General features: G+C 42.8%; 1 protein-coding gene across 8 annotated transcripts in view; it reads right to left on the bottom strand.

The window, feature by feature from the left end:
* The window catches only part of MOGAT1 (monoacylglycerol O-acyltransferase 1), a 38726-nt gene extending 12689 nt beyond the window's left edge, over window positions 1-26037 (bottom strand). For 3 of the 8 annotated variants that reach the window (XR_006205726.1, XM_042950292.1, XM_042950297.1), the window contains exons 1-5: window positions 25854-26037; window positions 12188-12366; window positions 11647-11851; window positions 6773-6947; window positions 5771-5970 (exon numbers count right to left, since the gene is read on the bottom strand). Coding sequence is in view for 7 of the 8 variants with exons in the window: in XM_042950292.1 (XP_042806226.1) it covers window positions 5771-5970; window positions 6773-6947; window positions 11647-11851; window positions 12188-12366; window positions 25854-25947 (853 nt within the window). In the remaining variant the exon portion in view is untranslated. Of the gene's footprint in view, window positions 1-5770; window positions 5971-6772; window positions 6948-11646; window positions 11852-12187; window positions 12367-17745; window positions 18224-21827; window positions 21908-24180 lie in introns of those variants that run through there. The other 5 variants (XM_042950294.1, XM_042950299.1, XM_042950295.1 and 2 more) reach the window with 5 other exon arrangements.
* Between the last annotated feature and the right edge of the window lie 1012 nt (window positions 26038-27049).

Below are 27049 nucleotides of genomic sequence, written 5' to 3'. Positions count from 1 at the left end.
TGGAAAACATTATGGAGGCTCCTCAAAAAATTAAAAATAGAACTACCCTATGACCCAGCAATTGCACTCTGCTAGGTATTTATCCAAGGGATACAGGTGTGCTGTTTCAAAGGGGCACATGCACCCCAATGTTTATAGCAGTGCAAACGACAATAGCCAAAGTATGAAAAGAGCCCAAATGTCCATCGACGGATGAATGGATAAAGAAGATGTGGTGTATACACGCGCGCGCGCACACACACACACACACACACACACACACACACACAAAATGGAGTATTACTCGGCAATCAAAAAGAATGAAATCTTGCCTTTTGCAACTATGTGGATGGAACTGGAGGGTATTATGCTAAGCGAGATGAGTAAGAGAGAGACAAATATCATATGACTTCAAAGTCCTCATATGAGGACTTGAAGATACTAAGCAGATGAACATAAGGGAAGGGAAGCAAAAATAACTTAAAACCAGGGAGGGGGATAAAACATAAGAGACTCTTAAATATAGAGAACAAACAGAGGGTTGCTGAAAGGGTTGTGGGAGGGGGGGATGGGCTAAATGGGGAAGGGGCATTAAGGAATGTACTCCTGAAATCACTGTTGCACTACATACTAACTAATTTGGATGCAAATTTAAAAATTAATTAATTTTTAAAAAGTGAAACAAACACTTCTATCACATCCATAATAAAATTTAGGCTGAGGAATTAATAGAACCAGAAAGTCAGGGGAAGTTATGGGGCTGGACAAGATGGGAAGGGACCCTTTCCCATGACCCTTGCAAACACAGCTGATAAGCCTCTCTGGGTATCCAGAATTCAAATAATCTAACACTGGGAGGAAGGAGGACTTTTCCTTATGGTAAATGCCAACTAATTAATATGGAAGGAATACTAGAGCTGGAAAACCACCAGTTTGCAATCATGATTGCAATAATCGATTCAGGCAAGAATTATCAATGGATAGTAAAGCCACCAAGTAAAGTCTGATGAACAGGACAATTACAGTGTCTAAGTAACACCATCCCCAGGTTACTTGTTGATGAAAAGGAAAAAGTCTTTATATTTATAAATATAAATCTAAGATACATGATATATTTACGTATGTAAACATACGAAGGTTTCTGTAGACAAATCTCTGTAATTTATCTTTATGGTAGAGAAACCTGGCAAACACCCCACTCAAGTGATCAAAGTGAGTATCACCAACAGTGGGACAAACTGACATCAACAGCTTCCTGATACACGAGGTCCTGAGGAAGACGCACCAGCATTCCTGTGGAATTCTTGCCACAGACACGTAACTGGAATATAACCACGACGGACCATACCAACCCACAGTGAGGAACATTCTAGAAACCACTGGCCTATACTCCTCCAAATCGCTCCTGTCATAAAGACAAAGGCAAGTTGAAAAATGATCCCAGCCTAAAGCAGACTAAAGAGATGCGAAAATTCAATGCGACGTAAGATTCTGTTTGGGGGAAAAGACACGTGACCCACCCCATTCCCCAAAAAGCACAGCTAACAAGGCAACGATTGTGGCCATTGGTGAAATTTGAAATATAGGCTGTACACTGGTTAACGGTCCTTGATCAACGTTCAACTTCCTAAATTGCACTGACATCAGAGAAGAGAATCATCTTGCTCTTAAGAGACACATAGAAGCAGATGTCATGATTTCAGCTCCTATCAGAAAGTTCAGTGCTGTATTAGACCACTAGAGAGAGAAAAACTGTAGCAAAATGTTACAAGTGTGGGAGAAAGGCACACAGGAGTTCATTTTACTACTCATGAAACTTTTCTGAACCTTTGAAAGTTTTCAACATAATCTTACAGAAATTAAAATCAACACATACAACGGTACGTGAAATTTCCCCCTTTAAATGGCAAGCCTCCCTTGTCTCTTGCTTTCTTGCCCAAACATGCAACTTCCCATCATACTACGCGCACGGGCTCTACAACATGAATTTAAAAGTAGCCTGCCTTGGGGTGCCTGGGTGGCTCAGTCGGTTGGACGTCTGACTTCGGCTCGGGTCAGGATCTCGCGGTCTGTGAGTTCGAGCCCCGCGTCCAGCTCTGCGCCGACCGCTCAGAGCCCGGAGCCTGTTTCAGATTCTGTGTCTCCCTCTCTCTGACCCTCCCCCATTCATGCTCTGTCTCTCTCTGTCTCAAAAATAAATAAACGTTAAAAAAAAATTTTTTTAAAGTAGCCTGCCTTAAAATTTTTAACGTCTACTTGTTAGGTATTTAAAAACTTAAGAAGTATCATCAGACAGGCATAACTGAAGAACGATTTGTTTACAAATGGGTCTTGAGCTCCTACTCTGTGGGCCCTGGGAATACAGCAGGGAACAGTAAGACAAAATCCCGGCGGGCCTCCTGGAGCTCTATACTGTGGAAAGAAACAATTCCCAGGAACTGCACTCCTTTACACATTGTTCTTAAAGTCGCAACTTCTTTCAATTATCCCTCCTGATTATGATGATGCACGCGATCGTTAAATCAGTTTCTCTCCATTATTTATGTAACGAATCACGACTTTGTGAACACTTTATTGTATTTTGATAAACCAACAACATAAAATACGTAAATTGTATACTATTTTTGAAATGTATAAAGGAAATATATGGCAGCTTCTTATATTACTTTTTTCATTTTAATTCTAGTCCTGTGTAACCTACACTGTAATATTAGTTAACCTACACTGTAACATCAGTTTCGGGTGTACAATATAATGATTGAACACTTCCATATATCGCCCGGTGCTCATCGCAGCAAGTAAACTCCTTAATCCTCATCCCCTATTTCACTCATTCCACCACCAACTTCCCTTTCGTAAGCACTGAATGACCCTCAGCAAAGAGGAAAGAGGGTTTTGATGGAGGACACAGAGAAACCTGGTGGTTTAGCAAGGTTTGGTGTAAGAAGTGCACGGAGGGTAACTGTAACCTGATGATGGCACTTTGGGTTTAATGAGAACATATTTCTTCTAAAAGGACTTAATTAGTAGGATATTAGCAGACACAGCCTTGCAGTGTCAGTAATTCTCACTAGTATTAGAGAATCGTTGACGCTGAAATGAATGCTCTAACGTCGATGAGGAAGTGAAGCCCCACAGACGTGTGGACGTGTGTAGGATGGATAATCTGAGCATCTCCAGACAGCTGTCAGTGAGAGAATTAAAGATGAAGTGATGATTGAGGATGAACTGAACTAATATTTACTGAGTCTTCATGATGCGAGGTAGAGTTAAGTTCACAAACTCTTTTATTTTAATCGCCTTTTTTTTTTAAACGTTTGTTTATTTTTGAGAGGGAGAGAGAGCGCACATGAGCGGGACAGGGGCAGAGAGAGAGAGGGGGACACAGAATCCGAAGCAGGCTCCAGGCTCTGAGCGGCCAGCACAGAGCCCGACGCGAGGCTCGAACTCACGAGCGGTGAGATCACGACCTGAGCCAAAGTCAAATGCTTGACCGACTGAGCCACCCAGGTGCCCCATTTATTTTAATTTATTTTTTTTTTAATATAAACTCTTAATTAAGTAGAAGGGGAGCAGAGAGATCACAAAATAAGTTGCTGGTCTGGATGCGACCTGACCTGCCTGGGCTCTGTCAGGGAGTCAGCAAAGAAACAACTCTGGGCTTGAAGTGCATTAATTTAAAATGGAAATGCACACAGCAACTTAGGTCTCTGTTGCAATATCACATTGCATTGGGTTGATACATAGCTCTGCTTTTGTCTAAGGAATTGTCCATATTCTATCCTTACTTGGGTTATTTCAAATAAAAGTCCTTAAATGCACATGGTCTGTGCGGGTCTGGTTCACTCAAATCAGGCGGGCCTCAGTCATCTGGCTGATGATAAAATCAATCTCGTGGCGGCTGAGGTGTTATGTAAATGTTCATATTTTCAGCTTCCTTTTTTAAAAGGTTTCAAATACTGGCAGGACACTGAAGATGCTAGAGACAAGACGTGGTATTTCCGATACAATTGTTTGGGAGGTAAGCAGAAAGGATGGACTGAAGCAAGTTTCCCTTATTCTAAATGTTACAGAGAAGCACATTAGACAGGCATGAGCGAAAAACCAGAGCTCTGGTTGCTAGTCTTAACAACGAGTTCAGATCTGGTCATTTCTATCTGACCCCTGACCAAATAATTATTTGTCAGCAGAGTTAAAACTAGGCTGTGTCAAGGGATAACCACTTAAAACTAAAGTTTAACCCCATTGGGTGATAACTGTAATCATTTAATCCAACAAAGTACACTTGGCTTTCAACACTGGCAACCTATTTCACGCGTGTATGAGTTACACTTAAACTTCAGTTCCTAAAAATAATGTCTTTCCATTTTCCTTATATCCCCCCAAATGCCAACTATAGTACTTTGCACATAAGGGACCAAACCCAGCATCAGGACATAGAAAAATCATGCTCTAAAACATGTTGATTACCTGCTTAAATATATATATAAATATATATATTTATATATAATATATATTTTGCAACCTATTTATATATATATATATATACATATATATATATATGTATATATATATATATATATATTGTAACTTATTTATATATATTTATATATATAGCCAAAGAAATGTAACCAGCTTCTCTTGGAAAAAACACCAACGGCAAACTTATCTCTGTGTTACCATTACAGTAACTAATCAACAGTCTGCTAACGTTCCATGTGAGTTAAATACACAGTTAAAAATAGTGTCATGTGACTGCATGTGAGATGCAATGCTCTCAGAAACTGAAAGCGGTAAAATCCGGTTCTAAGGAAACAGACCTAAAAACATTTTGAATGGCATTTAATGGACTGTCTCTGGTGAAACTATTACTTCCTGTTTCAGATGAAGTATATACAGTTTGGTTACTTGTGCTACTAGGGTCTGGCTCTGCCCTTTCTCCTGCTGGGCGGTCCAGGTCACTTTCAATGTGAAGAGCTAATTACTCTGCTCCTCAGTCCTTCTGTCAACATGGGTCTGTCACCCTCCTCCCCCATCTCAAGTCTCCCCAATATACAACTTTTTAAAAATAAGATCAGTCTATATTAGAATACATACAACTACAGTGAGTGGCCTCCCAAAATTGTTTTTGCTACAGACTGATGCCTATGTGAACTGAATATGATGAAGATATTCATTACATAGAAATCTGCATACATTAATAGACTGTGATGTAACGCATTCATCAAAGAACCGCTATGTTACGATCTGCTCGAGCAGAGAAATAGATTCATATTCAGTACTAGAAATTTTATGTCTAGGGGAGCCTGGGTGGCTCAGGCAGTTAAACGTCCAGCTCTTGATTTCGGCTCAGGTCACGATCTTGCGATTCGTAGGTTTGAGCCTTGCATCGGGCTGTGCACTGACAATACAAAGCCTGCTTGGGATTCTCTCTCTCCCTCTCTCTGCCCCTAGCCTGCTCACTCTCTCCCTCTCAAAAATAAATAAATAAAAATTAAAAAAAAAAAAAAGGAAAAAAGAAAGAAACTCTATGTCTAAATTGGATTCTCCCTGTAGTTCAATAGCAGTATTCTTGAAAGTATTCAATTCCCAAGTGAAAAATAGTCATTTCTTAGCTAAAGACGTATCATACATAAAGCTCAAATAACATCTATAGGATTCTTATTTTAGGAAGTTCTTACTTGAAGCCACTTCTCTTGCACTAACACCACAATCAATAACAGTAACGTGGCTCAAAGTTAGGTAATACTTTTATTTATTCTAACAAGCGTTTGGTCCTTGAGGTACATACCAACAGTGTGGATTGGTTTCCTGTATGGCATCAGGCCAAAATTGTATTGAAAAATCCCTCTGGCATGGAAAAGAGGCAAAGCAAACCCCATGATCTTCTGTAGCCTCTCTTGCACGGTTCGAAGCCATGAGCCTTCAGGGTTGTTAACTTGTTTAAACAGCTCATTTTCTCCAAAAGAAAACACTGGGACCAAGGAGGCACTACAAATAACAAAGGGGAAGAGTACAAATTTTCAATGGAAGGGATTTAAGTATTTTATTCTGTCCAGCTGGCTTTTGCAACCTATTCCTGACAATTTTTCAATGTTCCTCTGCCTCCCTATCCTGCTAATTTCATGTTCCACACCATGAAACTTATACTTGAAATCGTTTGAGAAGGGACTTCAGCAGCCTAGCAATTTACAGAAGTTTATTCGAGAGCCAATCAAGGCTCCAGGAAACTTCTTTTCCACCTATAGTTTGGGCCATGGTTCATTTGTTCATTTGACTGGAAATCTGTACCGTGAATATAAAATTTTGTACCTTTTTTGTTTGCTTTGCTTTGCAAGGTGAGTGTAGGTGCTGGATGCCGTGACACTGAACTACCTTACTGGGAAGGTTGTATTCCATTCCCCATGAACACCAACATCTACTTTTACTGTCAGGTCAACTAAGAGGAGGTCTGCCTTTAAGGACAAGAAACAATACTTTATTTCTCTGTGTTCATTTAATAATGTCTTAATTTCTAGGGGCGCCTGGGTGGCTCAGTCGGTTGAGCGTCCGACTTCGGCTCAGGTCATGATCTCACAGTTCGTTGAGTTCGAGCCCCACGATGGGCTTTGTGCTGACAGATCAGAGCTGGAGCCTGCTTCGGATTCTGTGTCACCCTCTCTCTCTCTCTGCCCCTCCCCCACTCACACCATGTCTGTTTCTCCAAAATTAATAAACGTTAAAAAAAAATTTTTTTTTTTAAATAATGTCTTAACTTCTCTGACCCAGGTACCTGAAATGAGAAACTACTTACCCATGGGTCAAAGCAATTTTAACAAATCCTTTCCGCTGGCGGATGAACAGAGTGAATTTTCCAGGATGGGCATCCAGCGATTCTTCCGCGCCCCCAAGAACTATGACTGAAATGTTTCCGCCTCCCTCCTTGCTCAGCACATGGGACACACTCTTCTTAGAAACTGAGACTGGCCCTTAGTGAATAAAACAAAAAGGGTAAGTACTTATTGTGTTTTAAAAATGAAAGCATTTTGGGGCGACTGGGTGGCTCAGTCGGTTGGGCGTCCGACTTCGGCTCAGGTCATGATCTCGCGCTCCGTGAGTTCGAGCCCCGCATTGGACTCTGTGCTGACAGCTCAGAGCCTGGAGCCTGTTTCGGATTCTGTGTCTCCCTCTCTCTCTGACCTTCCCCCATTCATGCTCTGTCTCTCTCTGTCTCAAAAATGAATAATTAAAAAAAAAAATTAAAAAAAAAAAAAGAAAGCATTTTTATCATAATATTCTGTGGCATCTGCGAACACTTAACAAAATTCCCTACCCTGCTTACATATGGAACAACTTGTAGTTTATAATTTTGACACAGCCAGATCTTGGGTAATGTATTCCATTAATTAGATCTAACGTTTTGGCAGGTGATGGGCTGTATCTTTAAAATGTCACTTGTTATCAGGACGCCTGGGTGGCTCAGTCAGTTAGGTGTCCGATTCGGCTCAGGTCATGATCTCACCATTTGTGGGTTCGAGCCCCGTGTCGGGCTCTGTGCTGACAGCTCGGAGCCCGGAGCCTGCTTCGGATTCTGTGTCTCCCTCTCTCTCTGCCCCTTGCCCACTCACACTGTCTCTCAAAAACAAATAAACATTAAAATTTTAGCAAAAAAATTATTTTAACATGTCACTTGTTAAATCTACCACTTATTTGGATAGGTTGTGCACTGCTCAATTCTATGGACTCTATTCATACTGCATTATAAGTAAAAGGGCCCCCTGCAATTGTTCAGTCATAACCTGCATGGCTGTATTTGGTGGCCTTGATCAGTAGCCTGCTGAATCCTGGCTCAGAACCAAAAAGCATATCCTTCTCAAGAGGCTGCAACAGATCTTCTGAACACACAAGGGCCTGTTGTCAGATATTCTACATGGATTCTTGTTTCCCAAACTTACGTTTATATTGTAAATGGTTTTAAAAGTTCAGATGTTTAACAAATAACCAGATCTTTACATGGTTCCAAAATGCCTAGTCTGACTTTGGTAAACTGTTTACTTAAGACCATGATATAATTGTTCGGTCTTTGTACCAGGCTTTCCCACATAAAAATAACTTTAAAGATTCCTTTTCAGATTTTGAATGTACTATGTCCTCTTGGAGGAAAACGTCATGAACTCTTACAGGAAAAGAAAAAAGAGGAAAACACAAGCCATTCATGACCTGTATTTCAGAGATAATTCCTTTTTAATGTCTTATTGTTTCCTCCCATTCTTGGCTTTATCCATTGTTTTTGGTCATAAAAGAATATGTCGGACACATTTTATTATGACACAACACACCTCATCTCTCAAAGGAAAATTATATGCTTATTTTTCTGTGAGTTCCTAATACTGGGGGAATATAGAATAATGCAGGATTCTGAGTGACCAACCACTTTCTTAAGAGAAGAGGCAGGAGCCTGGGTGGCTTGGTCAGTTAAGCAAGCGTCCGACTCTTGATTTCGGCTCAGATCGTGATCTCACGGTTGTCGGATGGAGTCCCGTACCGGGCTCTGTGCTGAGCATAGAGCCTGCTTGGGACTCTCTCTCCCTCTATACCCCTCCCCCACTCGTGCTTGCTTGCTCTCTCTCTCAAAATAAATCAATCAATAAAGATTAAAAAAAGAGACAAAGAGAGAAGAGGCAGAGAGTGGTGGGTTAGAGGGCAAAGAACCCTGAGCCTCAATGGATTTGAACTTCCTCTGAGTTCAAGGCACGGCCATTGTGCCCCATGTGCCCTCAGTGGAAACTGGAGGCATAGCTTCCGGGCCTTTTAGATTTCCAGATACCGACTCTCCTCTGGGCACTTCTCAGTGTCCCTTTCTAGGCTCCCTTTACAGGATCTCTGTAACTGCTGCTATGTCTTAGGCCTCTAAGACCTGAATATTTGTATCCCTCCAAAATTTCTATAAACCCTAATCCCCAATAGAATGGTATTAAGAAGTAGGACCTCTGGAAAGAATAAAAGAATGAGGTCATGAGAATGCAGCCCCAAGATGAGAGCGGTGTTCTTATCAAAAGAGGAAGAGAGAGGGGTTATGTTATGTGAAGACATAACAAGATGGCTGGCTGTGTGCAAGCCAGCAATGGGGCTCTCACCAGACACTGGATCTGCCAGTGCCTTGATCTTGGACATCCAGCCTCCAGAACAGTGAACAATAAACGTCTATCATTTCAGCCACCCAGTCTATGGTATTTCGTTACAGCAGGTTGATCTACGACAGTCTCCTTCCTCATTTCTAACACCTTTTAACGTTATCTACATACATGGATTCAACTACCACTTACAATTGCTGAGTTCTCCCAAACGTTATCTCCTGGGACATCTTCCTCCTGAGGCCCTACACCCACACTTCCAATGGCCCAGTGAACATTTCTACCTTGACAACTCAAAGACACCTCGGGTTCCATGTTGCCAAACCCAGTGTGCTGTATTCTTCCTCAAGGTTGTCCTTCTGGCAACATTTCCTCTCAGGGGGAATGGGCATCATCTATTCTGTCACCCAAGTCAAAAGTAGGCTCCTCCCATGTATATTCCCCCTTCTTAGCAATCTTGTTGACACATCAGTCATTCCTTCATTCAGAACACGTACTGAGCACCTGCTACAAGGCAGAGACTGAGCTAGAGGCCGATGATATGATGACATATACATCGCTCGCTACCTTCACGAGCCCGCATCAATCAATAAGTCTCGGTGAATCTATCAGCTACTTTTCCTACTGACCTCCTCTGTGTAGTATATAAGGCTGTTGTGAGCTGATCTCTGCTACCTGCCCAGCCTTACTCGGTACACAGGAAGGAACAGGAGTCTCGAAACACGGAATGTGTCCCGCCTGACACCTGGTAAGTACAGACTCATGAAAATGGACCAAGAGGAATGGTTTGGAGGCGGGACTTACAGGGACTTACAGCGACAGAAACCTATTGGGTAAGAGCAAAACAGGCACTGGTCAGCAAAGGACCTCTGAAACCCTACTGGTTCTTTATTACCGGGGGTTCAGTACACATGTCCGTCTGTCTCTCATGCCCAGACGGACGGCTGCCAAGGCAGGCGCAGAGTAGAAGGGGCTGTCCTAGGAAGCCGGTTCCAGGAAAAATCAAGAACTCTCTAAACTTCAAGACAAGGACACCCTAGAGCTTCAAGTGTGGATATTTTTATTTAGCCTTTAGGAGATCTCAGGTCATAGGAAAAAGGAAAAGATCTCATAATGTCATAAGCCTGAGTGAACAGACAAGTTTAATCTCAAATGCCGGCTCGAGTAAATGGCAGTGACTGTGAGGGCACTACTTGGAGAAAGACTCTCAGGTTGATTAGATGTATCTGCCATGGCCACGGAGAGGGGTGTATCTACATCTCTCGTGCCATGAATTGCCACACCTGCTCTCAGTTATGCCACTCAAACGCACTTGTGGCTTGGAACCACAACTGTGTCCTGTAAATACATTTCTGTGCTTTTTTTTTTTTGGCAATTCAAAAAATTTCCCTTTTTTTCCTTTTATAAAACGAACCCAATCAGTGTCTCCAAAACAGGGAAGAGATGGGATTTTTTTTTTTTTTTTTTTTTTTTTGCCTCTATGGTAGTTTGGAGGTTTGGTGCGCCCTCTAGAGGCCAGATACAGTGGCAGCCCAGACTGAACAGAGAGCCCAGGGCTTTGCGGGTGAAGGTCCGTAGACAGAACCCAAAAACCCAGCCAGGGATCCTGATCCTCCGGTGCTTAGTGATTTCTTATCAGGTATATAATGACAACAGAGATTTGAGAAATTAATAGGACGTAATGAAAACCTGGAAGACCCTGGAAAATTCTGTCTCTGAATATGCCACTTATTGATCTTGAAATTATAAGTGTTCACATAGAGACTATCTGCTTTTCTTTATATCTAAGAAATGCAAGACAATAAAGTTAGCCTACACAGCGACCATAAACATAAAGCGCTTTGTGAGTTACTGCAGTTCATGTGGAGTGAATAAGCTGGTCCAGTCAGAAAACCAAACAAACTGAACCCTTCAAATTACAGTGAGAGCTGTAAACACAAGCTTAGCCTCTGTGCACATTAATATAGTGTGTCCAGCATTCCAGTTAAATTGTATTCTTGGAATTGGTAGAATGATGGTTTCATTAATCAAAGACTTTTCCCCTAGTTCAGAGTAGCAGAGTAGAATGAACTCATTCCTGAGCCAGATGATATTTAATCCGGGAAGAAAAAGGCAGATTAAGTATGCTTAGTTTACATACCGCCATTGCTTCAAGACATATTGGAGCACATTTTCCATCTCTAATGTTTATAAAGACATGCAAAGTGCCTCTCCAAAGGCACCGTCTATCACTTGGTTGACCCGAGATTCTTTCTTCCACATCTCAATACACAAAATGCACTCATCAATTTATTCATTGAATTAACATCTATTGAACTTTCCTATATCCCAGGCACGAGGCTAGACACTAGGTGTGTTAAAAAAGACACAGTCTGTGTCTTCCTGGGACTTTCAGTCCAGTGGCAAGAATCATCCAAGCAGCATGTGACGTGTCAGAAAGGGAAAAAAGCAAAGGGTTTTACTACAAAACTGTAAACCTGTGTTTGGGAGGGAACATTCTGTGTGGTCCTGCCACCCTAGAACATGGTAGAAATAGTGATCTGCCTTCACTTACCACTACTCATCAGATATTCTCGAAAGAGAGGACACCGGAACCAAAATGGGAGCACGTGGAGATATGCAGTGAATCCAGGAAACAGCTGTTCGAAGTCCGAATAATTCGTACAAAAATTTCCAAAGGCTCCAGCAACGAGCACTCCATGGGGATGAAACCCAAATATGTAGTTGTGGCTTGGATCCAAATCCCAAGTTTTGATGAGCTACAGTACGTATTGAGGTTAAAAAAAAAAAAAAAAAAGTTCCCTGATCAGTTTCCAATAAGAAACAAAGAAACCCCCTCATGATTAGTTCCTCTGTCAAAAGGAAATAGAGAACATGACTCATGTAGTTCTCTGGGTTAGTGATGTTTCCCAATTTTTAAACTATTTCCTAAGCCCAGGGCCCCTCACACACAGCCTTCCAGATCCCGTTTAGTCTGGGCTGATCTGCTGGCTTTCTCCCTCTGAAAAGGGAAAAGCTTAAACTGTGTGTGATAAAAGCAAATTTCCATTCTTCTCCCAACTCAAAATAGTACTACACAAAACAATTCTACTCACATGAATCGGAAAATAGTCCTTAAAATACCTCCACACGGTCCAGCTTCTGACCCAGTTGGATCTCCTGCCCCCCTGCTCTGGGGTACGCCAGTCAAAGTAAAGCCATGTCATATAAGGGACATAGAGGAACCAATAGTTGTGTATGATCAGTATCACAATGATCCCAATGCACACCTGTGCTGTAAGAAAGGGAAAGACCTCAGGAGTCAGGGTCAGTTAGCATCTGCTCACTGTACCGTATCACCATCGGCCCACGGCAGGGGGATTGAATACACACAGAGTGTGTTAAACTGAGCCTCATTTCGGGGCGCCTACATGGCTCAGTCAGTTGAGCATCCAACCCTTGATTTCGGCTCAGGTCATGATCCCAGAATCATGGGATCGAGCCCTACATCGGGCTCTGCCCCTTTCCCCTGCTCACACGCACTCTCTCTCTATAAAGACAAAAACAAAAAACAAAAAAACCCTGAGCCTCAGTTCAAGTGAGGTAATATAACAAGACAGCAGATGATAGAGTATTATTTAACATTTATTGGATGTTTACTATATGCCAAGTATTGTACTATGTACTTTGCCAAAATATTTTCATTTAATATTTACATAGCTACAGTATCAATGAAGCGGCTAGAGTATGCTTAATGTCCTTTTCATAGAAAACAGAGGTGTAGAGAGGTTAAATGAATTGCCCAAGTCCCACAGAATGGAAGCGGTTGATCTAAATTCATAGCCCACTCTTGGGGCACCTGGGTGACTCAGTCGGTTGGGGCTCCAACTTCAGCTCAGATCAGGGTCTCAGGGTCCGTGAGTTCAAGCCCCACATCGGGCTCTGTGCTGACAGCTCAGAGCCTGGAGCCTGCTTCGGATTTCTGTGTCTCCCTCTCTCTCTGCCCCTTCCCCACTCACAGTCTCTCTCTCGCTCAAAAAATACACATTAAATTAATTAATTAATTAATTAATTAATTCACAGTCCACTCTCAAAGTCTATGGTCTACACCACCTCCCTGGCACGATATACGGAGGAATCAGGGCTGAAAGGATGCAGAAGAGTTCCTACTACAGGTGTCTACCTTGCTTAAGCAGCCATTATTTATGTGCCCACAAAGAGAGAACATTCCAGCGACAAACTCTGTTTTCAGGAACTCTGTTGCGAGAGTCAGAGGTGGTATAGGAGGAACTCCTGACATCTTCCTTTACCTATCACTACTTGCAACATTTCACAACGACAAAGCAAAACCCAAATGGTTTACACACCTCGTGACACAGCTTCAAAATATGTGAAGCAAGGACAGACAAAACTCGACCTAAGTCAGTGACAAGACTGTTTGCCTTAAAGTAATACATTAAGCTAAGACAGACATTTCATGTGCGTGCTATCATACTAAAAAAATATTTATAGAAAGAGAAATACATTAATGAGAAAGGGAGAGAGGAGCACAAAGTCATAAAGCTCGACACAAGAAATGCCAGCAATTACCATTACTTTAGGAAGTGTCCTTGCCTCTTTCTTTCTGTTATGTGCTATACTCTCTGTTCTAGAGCCGACTTCAGTCCCCCAAACTCCTGTCTACTCTGTCAGCTTTGCTACAGTTTTGTTCCCAAACGATCATGATCGGATTCACAGCACCTTGAACTATGACAGTTTGCTAGATACAATTTGTCTGTTTGTTTGCCTGTTTTGGCTAAAAACAGAACAAGTATTTATATTTCTGGAGATATATAAATCCATACATATCCCAGCATAGATTTATGCTAAATGGACCCCAATAAGAGAACTGACCTGCTTTCTCCAGGGTAAGGTTTGTTTACGAAAAGGTGCATGAAAAGTTAAGGAAGTATGTGCCCTCTAACCCTCCGTGGGGTGTTTTGTCACATTTTGGAACAGCCAGCGAAGTTTCCATGACTCTGGGGGCACAGCCAAAAGGGTGTCCTTTGCTCTCACTCCTACCAGGATCATTTCATCTTGCTTCACCTGCTTGCCTCTACCCAGGTCTGAGTGCTGACAATTTACCACTGTTGGTTAATCTTCTCTTTATTTTACTAAAATGTGTAAAAAAAAAAAGTGTACAAGAAAACTTAGGTAGATCTCATTACTCTGTACTCTATGGTAGATCAGGTGAGCTAAGACAGACAGGGAAGGGACAGAACAGTTCATGAGGGGTGACCATCTCCCACAGGCAGTGTCATTTTCTCCTCCTCACAACCCTCAAGGTACACATTACTGTACCCAGTTTGCAGTCATGGAAACTGAGGCTTAAGGATTTTGAGGGTCCAAAGGATTTGAACCTAGATCTGCCTAAATTTTTAAACCCACCCACTTTTTTTTTTTTAACAAAACCAAACTATTCTTAGCTTATGGCAATGGCACCAGAAACTTACAAGTACTTATTACAAGCGGATAAGCAGGCTCATAGGCATAAAAAATCAGGTAAATGGGAGGTTCTGTTTTCCCTACTATAATGATGGAGGGACTGAGACCAAAAGCATACTGACTCAATTTGAACCACAGAGGGAGTCAAGAGCAGGTCCAGAAATAAAATCCCCCTTCCATTAATTCAGTGTTTCACTAACCCAACCACATACGCACTAATTGAATACATATTGCATATGTCTTTAACAGCCACTAGATGTTCTGCACGTACGATGGTTAAGACACGGATCTGGAATCTGAGTGCTTATGTTGGAATCTGCCACCGACTAGCTGCCGAACAGGGGGCGAAGTTCTTTCGCTCCTTGAGCCTCAATTCCTTTACCTGTGAGATGGGCTAATACCAGCACCTGCCTCCACGGACCGTGGGGAAGGAGACGCAGAGAGGCCACCGTGCCTGGCACCGAGCAAGCACTTGACAATGGGAGCCATCGTTATGGTAACTGTGTTCACTATTACACGCTTGGAGAACACAAAAAATAAAAGCAGATAAAATACTGCTCATGTTCCTGTCACTCCACAGCAAGTACTGTTCAAATTTTTCCTTGTGGCCTTTTCTGTTCCTAGGAACAGGTTATGTGTCCTAAACATGGTTGATCACATTTTTTTTTTTATTTCTGTATTTTATCGCTTATGATTATCTCACGTTAGCTGTTTTATAACACCGATGTGGCCTTAAAACCTTCATAAATGGTATTTTTGAGAAGTGATGAACATTCCATTGAATGTCAATACTACGTCAACCATTCTTCTCTTTTTGAAAATGTGGGCTTCTAACAAATTTTCTCTATACACATAATCCGGCATCACATTTCCCCACATTTTAATTTACTTCCATAGGACAATTAGTAAAACACTACACCGCTGAGCAGAAACGCCTTTGTCACTTGATATACTTTGAGAGCTTACGATCCAAAGGAGCTGTCCTAATTTAAACCCCCCCCCACTCCACACATGGCACACATTCTTTAATATTTCGTATCACAAACAGCACCAAAATAGCTTTTTAAATCCCGTGATCCTAAATTAGACTGAAAGAAGAAAACACTAAGAAAACTAGGTGACTGGATCACCTCTATTTTCTATTTTTATCTCATTAAGCGATCCAACGTAACATGATTCTTCCGAATTGGAGGTCAAAGAGAAAAGATACAAAAGTCTACTCCAACCCATGGTGCAGTTCTCAAAACTGAGGTTGATGTCTCTTAAAACTGCCTTGATCCACATTCCAAGTTGCACGGGAGGCCTGAACTTCAGCTGCTTTGACTGGGGTGCAGGCTGTACAAGCCAGCCTCTGTCGTTCGTACTCTTTTATGATTTCATTCCCATAGATTCTACTTCCTCTATATCATTAAGAAGCTTCCCCCCCTTCACTTTTTTTCCTGAGGTGAAATTCACATTAATGTAAATCAACCACTTTAAGGAAATTAATCCAGGGACACTTAGCACATTCACGATGTTGTGCAACTACCAATTCCACCGAGTTGCAAAATACTTAGATCACCCGAAAATAAAACCCTGAACCCATTAGGCAGTTATTCCCCATTTCCTTCTCCTCTGCCCCTGGCAACCACCAATGTACATTCTATTTCTGTGGATTTACCTACTCAGGATATTTCATAAAAATGGAATGATCCAATATGTAACCTTCTGTAGACTTTCACTTAACATCAAGTTTTTGAGGCTCGTCCATCCTGAAACATGTATCAGGACTTCATTCCTTTTTAGGACTGAATAATATTCCCATATATAGGGATATATCATAATTCGTTTATCCATTCATCTGTTCAACATTCATCATCCAAGGGCTAAAATTAACAACTCAGACAACAGATGTTGGCGAGGATGCAGAGAAAGAGGAACCCTTTGGCACTGTTGGTGGGAATGCAAACTGGTACAGCCACTATGGAAAACAGTATGGAGGTTCCTCAAAAAGTTAAAAATAGAACTACCCTACGACCCAGCAATTGTACTACTAGGCATTTATCCAAGGAATACAGGTGTGCTGTTTCAAAGGAGCACATGCAGTCCAATGTTTATTAGAGCAGCACTATCGACAATAACCAAAGTATGGAAAGAGCCCAATGGCCATCAATGGATGAATGGATAAAGAACATGTGGTATATATATATACAATGGAGTATTACTCTGCAATCAAAAAGAATGAAATCTTGCCATGCGCAAGTACATGAATGGAACTGGAGGGTATTATGCTAAGCCAAATTAGTCAGAGAAAGACAAATATCATATGACTTCGCTCATATGAGGACTTTAAGAGACAAAACAGATGAACATAAGGGAAGGGAAGCAAAAATAATATAAAAACAGGGAGGGGGACAAAACATAAGAGACTCTTAGAGAACAAACTAAGGGTTGCTGAAGGGGCTGTGGGTCAGGGGATGGACTAAATGGGCAAGGAGCATTAAGGAAGACACTTGTTGGGATGAACACTGGGTGTTATATGTAGGGGCCACATCACTGGATTCTACTCCTGAAATCATTACTGCACGGTACACTAACTAACTTGGATGTAAATTTTTAAAAAATAAATAAATAAATTTTTTCACTTCCTAAAAAAAAGGAAAGAAAAGAAAAGAAATCAAGATAGGTACACCGGATACAATGGTACATTGCAGTCTAAATGAAAACAAAATCTCATTTGTAGTAAATGTAAAAGAAAAAGAAAAAGAAAAAGAAAAAGAAAAAGAAAACATTCATCATTCAACATCTGGGTTGTTTCCACCTTTTGGCTCCCGTGAAGAGGGCTGCAATGTCCTACCCGCTTCAAGAGGATTAAACATCAGAAACAAATAAGACTCAGTCAAAATGTGTGGCGTGGTCATTAAATTCAGCATCACCGATAAAGGGACAAAATGGCATGATGCCTCTTGATGGGATTTGATGGGAAATACACCCCATCACCTTTGCCGGCTTTTTGCCAAAAATGCTGAACCTGACTCCAATCGTAAGAACATAATTAGGCAATTCCAGACTTTGGGACATTCTAGAAGATAATTACTGGGGGCTGTTTAGAAAATATCAATGTTACAAAAGGCTGCCTTCTCTGCAGCATTTAGCAATGATCTTCCTATGCTACCCCTGCCCCCCACATTTCTGACTCCAGTGGGCTCACCTGTGCCTCCATCAGTGAAATGGTGCTGAACAAGGGCACTGTACAATGTCTCATCCAGGGCCAATGCTCCAACAGTGGTAGCCGAATTTGATAAATCAGTGAATCCTAAAAACGTGCTTTGTCTATAGGCACTTCTTCAAAGACCTGACGTACATCAATTCCTTTACATTCTAGGTTTAACTTTATCAGTTTTTCAACATTTAAGAAAGTAATATTTGTAACATGGAAAAATAACTGGTTAATGAAACATACAGATACCACGAAAAGCGTAAAGAATAGTGATGGTGTATAGGAAACACTCAACAAATGCTATTAGCCACCACTGACCGCTTGGGACCTTCAGAAACACCAATGTCACAGGGCTCAATCCAAAATGCTAGTTGGTTTGCTCTCCAGCGCATATATTACTTCAGTAAAAATAAATCTATAAAAGGTAAACAGCAAGAGAAAATATGCCAAAATATTAACAGAGAATCTCAAACAGGCTCCATGCTTGGCACGGAGCCCGACATGGGACTCGATCCCACAACCCTGGGATCATGACCTGAGCTGAAATCAAGAGTCGGACCCTCAACCAACTGAGCCACCCAGGCGCCCCAAAAGATTATTAAAAAAAAAAAAAAAAGAAATATAGGGGCGCCTGGGTGGCTCAGTCGGTTGAGCATCCGACTTCAGCTCAGGTCATGATCTCGCGGTCCGTGAGTTCAAGACCCACGTCAGGCTCTGTGCTGACAGCTCAGAGCCTGGGGCCTGCTTCAGATTCTGTGTCCCGCCCTCTCTCTCCACCCCACCCCTGCTTGTGCTCTGTCTCTTTCAAAAATGAATAAACATAAAAAAAATTAAAAAAAAAAAGAAATAAAACGGCTCCACTAGAAAGAAAAGAAAAAAAAAAACTACACAAAACTGAAGAACAAATCTACTTAAGTAACAAAAGTCTCATCTTGAACATGATTCTATTAAATTTCCATGAGCAAACAGCATCAGAAAAATATTACAAAAACTATTGAGGTTTGTTTACTTGGATTTTAATAGTGACCAATATTAAGAAATAATTGAAAATACGTAATTTGTATATGTAGCCTTCCTATTTGTATCCAAGAAGTTTTCATTTTTCCCCTATGGAAATTGTTTCTATACTTATTTTAACCACGTAACCGAGGATGGGGAACGAAAATGGAATTCAGAGTCCAGCGGGCACATTCTTTTCTTTTCCTGCTCCCGAGGCATTGTATTTCAAAACACAATCAGAGCCATCTGTTGATTATAAGAATGGAAGCATAACATTCTTCTGATTTTTAAAATTCCTATTTTAAGAGCACTTACCCCCCAGAGTTTCTTAGGGTGATACTGAAAGACAAATCTCAGACCCCTCTCCAGAATTTTGCAGCTCAGGATTCCTCGAATGTAGGTCTGCTCCCCAATGCTTTTAAAAAGTTTTCTGGAGAGGAAACTGCATTTTTCTTATTTAAAAGCAAATTCAGGGGCGCCTGGGTGGCTCAGTCGGTTAAGCGGCCGACTTTGGCTCAGGTCACCATCTCGCAGTCCGTGAGTTCGAGCCCCGCGTTGGGCCCCGTGCTGACAGCTCGGAGCCTGGAACCTGCTTCGGATTCTGTGTCTCCCTCTCTCTCTGCCCCTCCCCAGCTCACACTATGTTTCTGCCTCTCAAAACTGAATAAACGTTAAAAAAAATTTTAAGTAAATTCATTATTGGACCTACTTCTTCATTGAATAAAGGCAAATAAATTACAAGGATCCAGGTACAATTAGTCCCATGTTATTAATATTTCTGAAATGTGTACAAGCTAAAGGACAAAATAAACAGAACTACTTTGTATAGCCACAAACTGAAAACTGTAAGAAAAGAGAGACATAACTAAATACAACATGTGGGTTCCTTTGCTATAAAGGACATTTGTGGGGCAGCTACTGGAATGTGAATAGGGTCTATGTATGGATTAGATCATTGAACTGCATCACTGTTAATTCTTCTCATTTGGATAATTGTACTGCGGTTATGTAAGAGAATGTCTTTGGTTTTAGAAAATGTACACTCGGGGCGCCTGGGTGGCTCAGTCGGTTAAGCGGCCGACTTCGGCTCAGGTCATGATCTCGCGGTCCGTGAGTTCGAGCCCCACATCGGGCTCTGTGCTGACTGCTCAGAGCCTGGAGCCTGTTTCGGATTCTGTGTCTCCCTCTCTCTCTGACCCTCCCCTGTTCATGCTCGCTCTCTCTCTGTCTCAAAAATAAATAAACGTTAAAAAAAAAAAATTAAAAAAAATAAAAATAAAAAAAAAAAAGAAAATGTACACTCAAGGACTCAAGGATAAAGAGAAAGCATATCTGTAGCTTACCCTTAAATAGTTAAAAAAAATAATAACTGTGTGTGTGTGTGTGTGTGTGTGTGTGTGTGTGTGGAGAAAGAGAGATAGGGACAGAGAAAGAAAAAAAACATGGTAAAATGTTACATTGGGGAATGGGATAAAGGAATATTGGAATTTTTGTAACTTTCTAGAATTTTTATTTTCTAGAATTATTATTTCTGGAATTACCTCAAAATACAAAGTTTTAAAAAGTTAATGGCCCTTCCTGAGACCTACAGAATCAAAGTCTCTGAGTAATCTGCATTTTAACAAAAACGCCCAAGGGAATCTTAAATATGCTCTAAAGTTTAGGGGCACCTGGGTGGCTCAGTTGGTTGAGTGTCTGACTCTTGATTTCTGCTCAGGTCAGGATCTTGCAGTTTGTGGGATTGAGCCCCACGTCAGGCTTCATGCTGACAGCAAGGAGCCTGCTTGGGATTCTCTCTCTCTCTCTCTCTCTCTCTCTCTCTCTCTCTCTCTCTCTGTCCCTCTTCCACTCATGCTCTCTCACTCTCTCTCTTTTCCTCTCAAAATAAATAAATATTCAAAAAATACGCCCTAAAGTTTAAAAACTTCTGATATAAATAATATCACACAGTAGAGGACTCAATACTTTTGAGATATCAATTCTCTCCAAATTAACCTATAGACTAATCTCAATCAAAAATCAATCCCAATGAAAATCCCAGAAGGTGTGTGTGTGTGTGTGGAAACTGAGAAGCTGATTCTCAGGTGCATATGGAAACACAAAGAATCTATGATAATCAAAACAACTCTTTAAAAAAAGGACCAAGGTTTCAGGGCTAACGAGATCAGACTCCACAAAGTATTATAAAGCCACAGTAATCACAACAGCATTGTACTGGCATGAAGATAGACAAAGGAGGGGCTCCTAGGTAGCTCAGTCAGTTAAGTGTCCGACTTCGGCTCAGGTCATGATCTCACAGTTCATGAGTTCAAGCCCCACATCAGGTTCTCTCTGCTGTTGTCATGGAGCCCACTTCAGATCCGCTGTCCCCCTCGGTCCCTCCTCTGCCCCTCCTCTGCTCACTCTCTCCCTCTCTCTCTTAAAATAAATAAGTAAACTTTAAAAATTAAAAAAACAAGAAGGAAATACTGCCATTGTGATGGACCTTGAGGGTATTATGCTATGTGGACTAAATGACAGAGAGAAAGATCAATACTATATGATCTCACTTGTGTGTGTATCCTAAAAAGAAAACAAACCAAAAGCACCTAATTCACAGGTACAGAGAACAGATTGGCGGTTGCCAGAGGCAGGAGGGTGGAGGGGTGGGCAAAATGAGCGAAAGGGGTCAAAAGATACAAACTTCCAGTTAGAAGATAAATAAATCCGGGGGATGTAATGCACAGCCTGGTGACTAGAATCAACAATATTGTATTGTATTTGAAAGCTGCTAACAGGGTAAGTCTTAAAGGTTCTCATCACAAGGAAAATTATTTGTAACTATGGGTGGTGACAGATGTTAACTAAACTTATTACGGTAATCATTTTGCAATGTATACATGTATCAAATAATTATGTCATACACCAAAACCCAATACAATGTTGTAAGATTGGATGACAGGTGTTTAACATTTATCTCAAGGAAAGATGTTTGATTTCATGATTTCATATTTCAAGGGCTAATAGCTTAAACTCATTTCCTGGAAAGAAAAATGCCTTCCAAGACTTTGATTTAGAGATCTTAAAAGATATACCTAATAAAAACCCTCTTGTTGAGGTGCCTGGGTGATTCAGTCGATTAAGCATCCATCTTCGGCTCAGGTCATGATCTGGTCCATAGGTTCAAGCCCCGCGTCGGGCTTTGTGCTAACAGCTCAGAGCCTGGAGTCTGCTTCAGATTCTGTGTCTCCCTCTCTCTCTGTTCCTCCCCCACTCACGCTCTGTCTCTGTCTCTCAAAACGAAATAAAACGTTAAAAAAAAAACAAAAAACTCTTGCCAACACTGAAAGTAGCTACAACATCAACTCCTTACTTCAAAATTGACAATTAAATGGAAGGAAATAAGTAAGCTCTTATCCTACCTTTTCCAGTAAGAATTGAATTGTAGGGTAGTCAAACAGCCCTAGCTGATGGGGGGAAATTATTCGTTGCATAAATTCTAGCTATGATGAATAAATGACAGAATAAAAACACCGCCATTTTGCAGTCCCCCATAGAACAATTCATTCAAGCGAGCATCATTAATGGAGACTTATGTCACTAGGTGGCAGGGCAATGATCAACAGAGAACTTTCATTTGCACATGTCAATGACCAGCCAGCCCTCAGATGACTTCCTATTTGGACCCACTGACCACTCTTAGGCACAACTAATGGGACAACTAGACATTCTGTGCATCCTGACGGAATGTGAAGCACAGAGCAGTACCTGGGAAGAGGCCTTGACACAAAGGTTTCATCTACATCTAATCAAGCTTTAGCTCTAACTCCCACTGTCGAAGAAATATAGGAGACTGAGGAACAAGTTAACACCACAAAGAAGCAGTCAGGGCTACATCTTGCAGGACAGATAACCTGGTTTCCTTAGTGCTTCACGACAAGAAAACAAATAGGGAACACTGTTCTAAATTAAAAGATACGTAAAAACTAAATGCAGGAGCATCTGGGTGGCTCAGTCAGTTAAGCGTCCAACTTCGGCTCAGGTCACGGTCTTGCAGTTCGTGGGTTCAGGCCCCGCATCAGGCTCTGTGCTGACAGATCGGAGCCTGGAGCCCTCTTTGCGGTCTGTGTCTCCCTCTGTCTGACCCTCCCCTGCTCACACTCTCTCTCAAAAGCAAATAAACATTAAAGAAAAAAAACATAAACAAAAAACCAAAAAACAAAACCAAATGCAATACAAAGGTCTTGTTGAGGGGCGCCTGGGTGGCTCAGTCGGTTGGGTGGCCGACTTCGGCTCGGGTCATGATCTCGCGATCTGTGAGTTCGAGCCCCGCGTCGGGCTCTGTGCTGACAGCTCAGAGCCTGGAGCCTGTTTCGGATTCTGTGTCTCCCTCTCTCTCTGACCCTCCCCCGTTCATGCTCTGTCTCTCTCTGTCTCAAAAATAAATAAACGTTAAAAAAATTTTAAAATAAAAAAAAAAAAACAAAAAAAAAAAAAAAAAAAACAAAGGTCTTGTTGAGAACCTTGTTCAGATATATCACCAAAGTGTATTTTTGACACGGTTCAGAAAATATGAACTTAGTTTAAGTGATTTTAAGCAGGATTGCCTGGGTGACTCAGTCGGTTAAGCGTCTCTCAGTTTCGCCTCAGGTCATGATCTCACGGTTCATGAGTTCAAGCCCCTCATCGGGCTCTGCACTGGCAGTGTGGAGCCTGCTCAGGGTTCTCTCTCTCTCCCTCTCTCTCTGCCCCTCCCCTACTCACCCTGTTTCTGTCACTCTCAAAATAAATAAACTGAAAAATTTTTTAAATGATTTTAAACAATTATTATGCCACATATGTACTCTGATTATGTAAAAAAGATACTTAATTCTATATCTCCGTACTAAAATATTTAGGATTAAAATATAACAACGTGCTTTGTCTTAAAACATTTTTGCAAAACAACTGATGAAACGAATACGGCAAATTGTCAAAATAATTATAAATCCAGGTAATGGGTAAATGAGAGTTCACACACTTCTATTTTTTGTATGTCTGAAATTTTTCCAAATAAAATTATCAAAATACATAACACAAAGTCATATGCTCCTAGTAACACAAAAGTCAAATGCACGCAATGACTTTTTATGGTCTGTCTATGCAGACATTTAAATGGTCTGCAAGTCAGTCTAGTCCGACTCAAATTAGGAATCATTGGTCACGCCTGAGTCACTAGTCCACGCACAATTAACACCCGTGGCTCCGCCCGCTATGTAGAGCCATGCCACCTTGAGCAACTTCACCTCTGAGCTCCCTCCTCTGTAAGATGAGTGCAGGGGTAGCTCCTACCTTGCAGGGCTGCTGTGAGGATGACATGGGTTAATACAACTAGCGACCCATGGGGCGGATAGCTTCCCCTCTGGGTGACAGAGTGAGACAGTCATTCAACAAGTATTTGTTTCATACCTTCCGTGGGCTCGGCACGTGCTGAGTGCTCCCGCACTGAGCCGGTGGACAAGGATGGTAATGCGGACCTTTCTCGAGTAACCGCAGACATACACAGACACGAGCAATGACAAACACGAGAAAAGGACGACAGGCTACCAGAGAGGAGCTGATTGACCAGCAGGGAAGATCGTCTCCAAGTTCAAGCCATACATGTGGGCAGCAGAGTGGTTAAGGCAGGGACTCTGGGTAGAATACTTAGGTTTCCATCCAGCTTCTCCACCTCCCCCTGTGCGTGACCTTGAACAATTTACTTCACCTCTTCGTTTCCTCATCTGTCCAACGAGGGCAGAAATGAACAGTCCTTTACCTCACAGGGTCGTGGTGAAGGCCGAACGGTTAATAGTGTAGGGTGCTTAGAATGGGATCTGGAACGTACTGTGCCCTAATGTGTTTGTTGTTACCTCGATGGTTCAGCGCAAAATGGAGTATCATGCTACCACCCCTGTCTCCGTTTGGCCTGCGAGGACTTCATGAGCTAACGTTTTGAAGTTCCTTTTTCAGGAAACCCTAGCTGTACAGCAGAGTGCGTATATGCGCACATACAGTTACATATTTACAGAGACACGCACATACTGACGCGTGGGCTCCGTTCTGTAACAAATGAATTAAGACGTTCTGGGGAGAGAGCCTGGGCGTCTGCGGTTTTTTTACAAGCTCTTCCAGTGTTTCCCATGTGCAACCAGGGTCGAGAACCACTGATCTAGGCATTCAAAACTGTGAAACCATTTCAAAAGTGTAGATGTCTACAGTGCAGTGGGCTTATTATTACTGATCGTACTGCGGCCTCAACGTACAACCTGTCAGCTCCTTATAGCACACAAGTGACCTTAGCCTTCAGAAGAGTGCACGTTCTCCATAATTCCTCCCTCCTCTCATACCATCCCCCATCTACTCCAATCGCTGGACAAACATCCAGGGGAGAAAAAGGGGCTCAGGTAAGCCACCCTGCTCTATCTAGCGACTGACTCACGTGCCCTTTCCAGATGGGATCAACTTGGGAACCCACTAGAACCCCTTGGGTCGAGTTATTTACATACAGAAGCCACCCAACCCAACTCAACCCAGTCTATCTAGTACAAAGGTGCCTTTCTGCACCCGGATGACCTTAAACACAGCAAAGTCAACAAGGCAGTTGGTCACGAGGGTGGCAAGAGGACAGAATCAGGCTGTAAATAATCGGGTGCTGGTTTTCCTTTTACGAATCCACAGTTCAAGAAAAAGAGTTTAGCAACTTCTGAGGGGCTACAGTGCAATGTTCCATGGCTGGATTGGGTCCTGGTTATATTTGGGTATGTCCATTTGCCAAAATTCATCTGTATGCCTATCATCTTTGCCTTTTATGGTAGGTAAGCTACGCCTCAATCAAAAAGACAAAAAAAGCACAGGTTAAAACAGTTGGCAAACAGTCGTTCGTTCGCTACGAGGTTCACACGGGGAGAGAAACCAAAAAGGAGAGTCCCAAGTTAGCTCGAACTCCCTCCTTGACCTGTTTGCTCTGGCTTAGGCGGAAGAAGGGCTGGTATCTCAGTTCGTCCTTGGCCAAGGACTGACCGCGAGGGAGGAAACGGAGCCCCCCGCACTGCGGCGTCTGGCCTGGGTCTCGCGCGGCCGGGAGCGCGCGGGGTCCTTACCGAGCAGGAGGAAGGACAGGACCCACTGCAGCACCGCGGCCGTCTGCAGCCGCCGCGCCAGCGGGATGTTCAGCGGCGCAAACTCGACCTTCATGGTCCCGCGCGGGAGGGGACTGCGCCGACCGCGGGCGCTTCGAACCTGGTGGCTCCGCGGCGCGTGGGAGGAGCGTGCGGCCGGATCCGGGCCCCGCGCCGGACACCCCCGGGGGCGGAAAGAGGGGGACGGGCGGCGGCCGCGGAGCAGGCGGGGGCAGAACTTCGTCCGGGGGTGGGGCGCGAGGGCTGAGGCTGGGGGCTGCCAATCGCGCGCGCCCGGGCCCCAGTGCAGCTGGCGCGCCCGGGGCGCATTGGCTGGCGCGCCGCGGCGCTGGGGAGAGCGCGCCGCTTTGGGCACTAGGGGTGGCCAGAGGGGTCAGCTGGCCGCCCGTCGGAGCTCGGCAGCGTGGGCTCTGGCAGCCTTGCGGAGGACCTGGGATCTCCACCAGGATCTATTGTTCGGCTGATCGATCACCTTCAGCATCCGCCCTTAAACCCACCCCTTCCTCCGAACTCTCTGAGGCTGGGGAAGTGTTGGTTCAAAGGATCGCCCACCAGGTGGAAGGAGGTGCGGGACATAGCTTCTCTGGTCGCAGGGTACTCTTGTGTTTACTGGTCTGTATCCCCTCCACCACCCCCATAAACCCCGAGGAAAGGGGGGGGGCGGGGAGAAGGGAACAGGGGTTTGGTCTCCTCACTTGGGTACTCAGATCTCTACACTAGTCCTGGAAACCTTTCGCTTAATCATTTATTCAACAGATATTGACTGAATATCTACCACATGCCAGGAACCATTGTGTCCCTGCGTATACACCTGGTAACCCAGTCGCGCGTTCATTCTGCTCTCAGAGAGCATGGATTATGGGCAGAGACAAATATTAAGCAAAATAACCACACAATTGAGTGTACAACTGCAAAGTGAAACCCTACTGTGAATGACTGAAGGAAGGTTCTTAGGACTTAGACTGGAGGTCAGGGAAGTCACTGAACAAGTGACCTTGACTGGAGCTATAAAGGTGGATCTAGTTAACTGAGGGAGTCGTCCAGGCAAAGAAGCACATGTGCAAAGGTCCTGGAGCTGAAACTCAAAACTAATATAGTGGGAGCTCAGGTAACAGGGAGATTAGGGTGGAATGAGGCAAAAATGGCAGCCAAAGGCC

This window comes from Panthera leo, chromosome C1 (assembly GCF_018350215.1).
Source record: "Panthera leo isolate Ple1 chromosome C1, P.leo_Ple1_pat1.1, whole genome shotgun sequence".
Taxonomy (NCBI): domain Eukaryota; kingdom Metazoa; phylum Chordata; class Mammalia; order Carnivora; family Felidae; genus Panthera; species Panthera leo.
The sequence above is the reverse complement of the archived record's forward strand: the minus strand, read 5'-3'. Positions and strand labels throughout refer to the sequence as shown.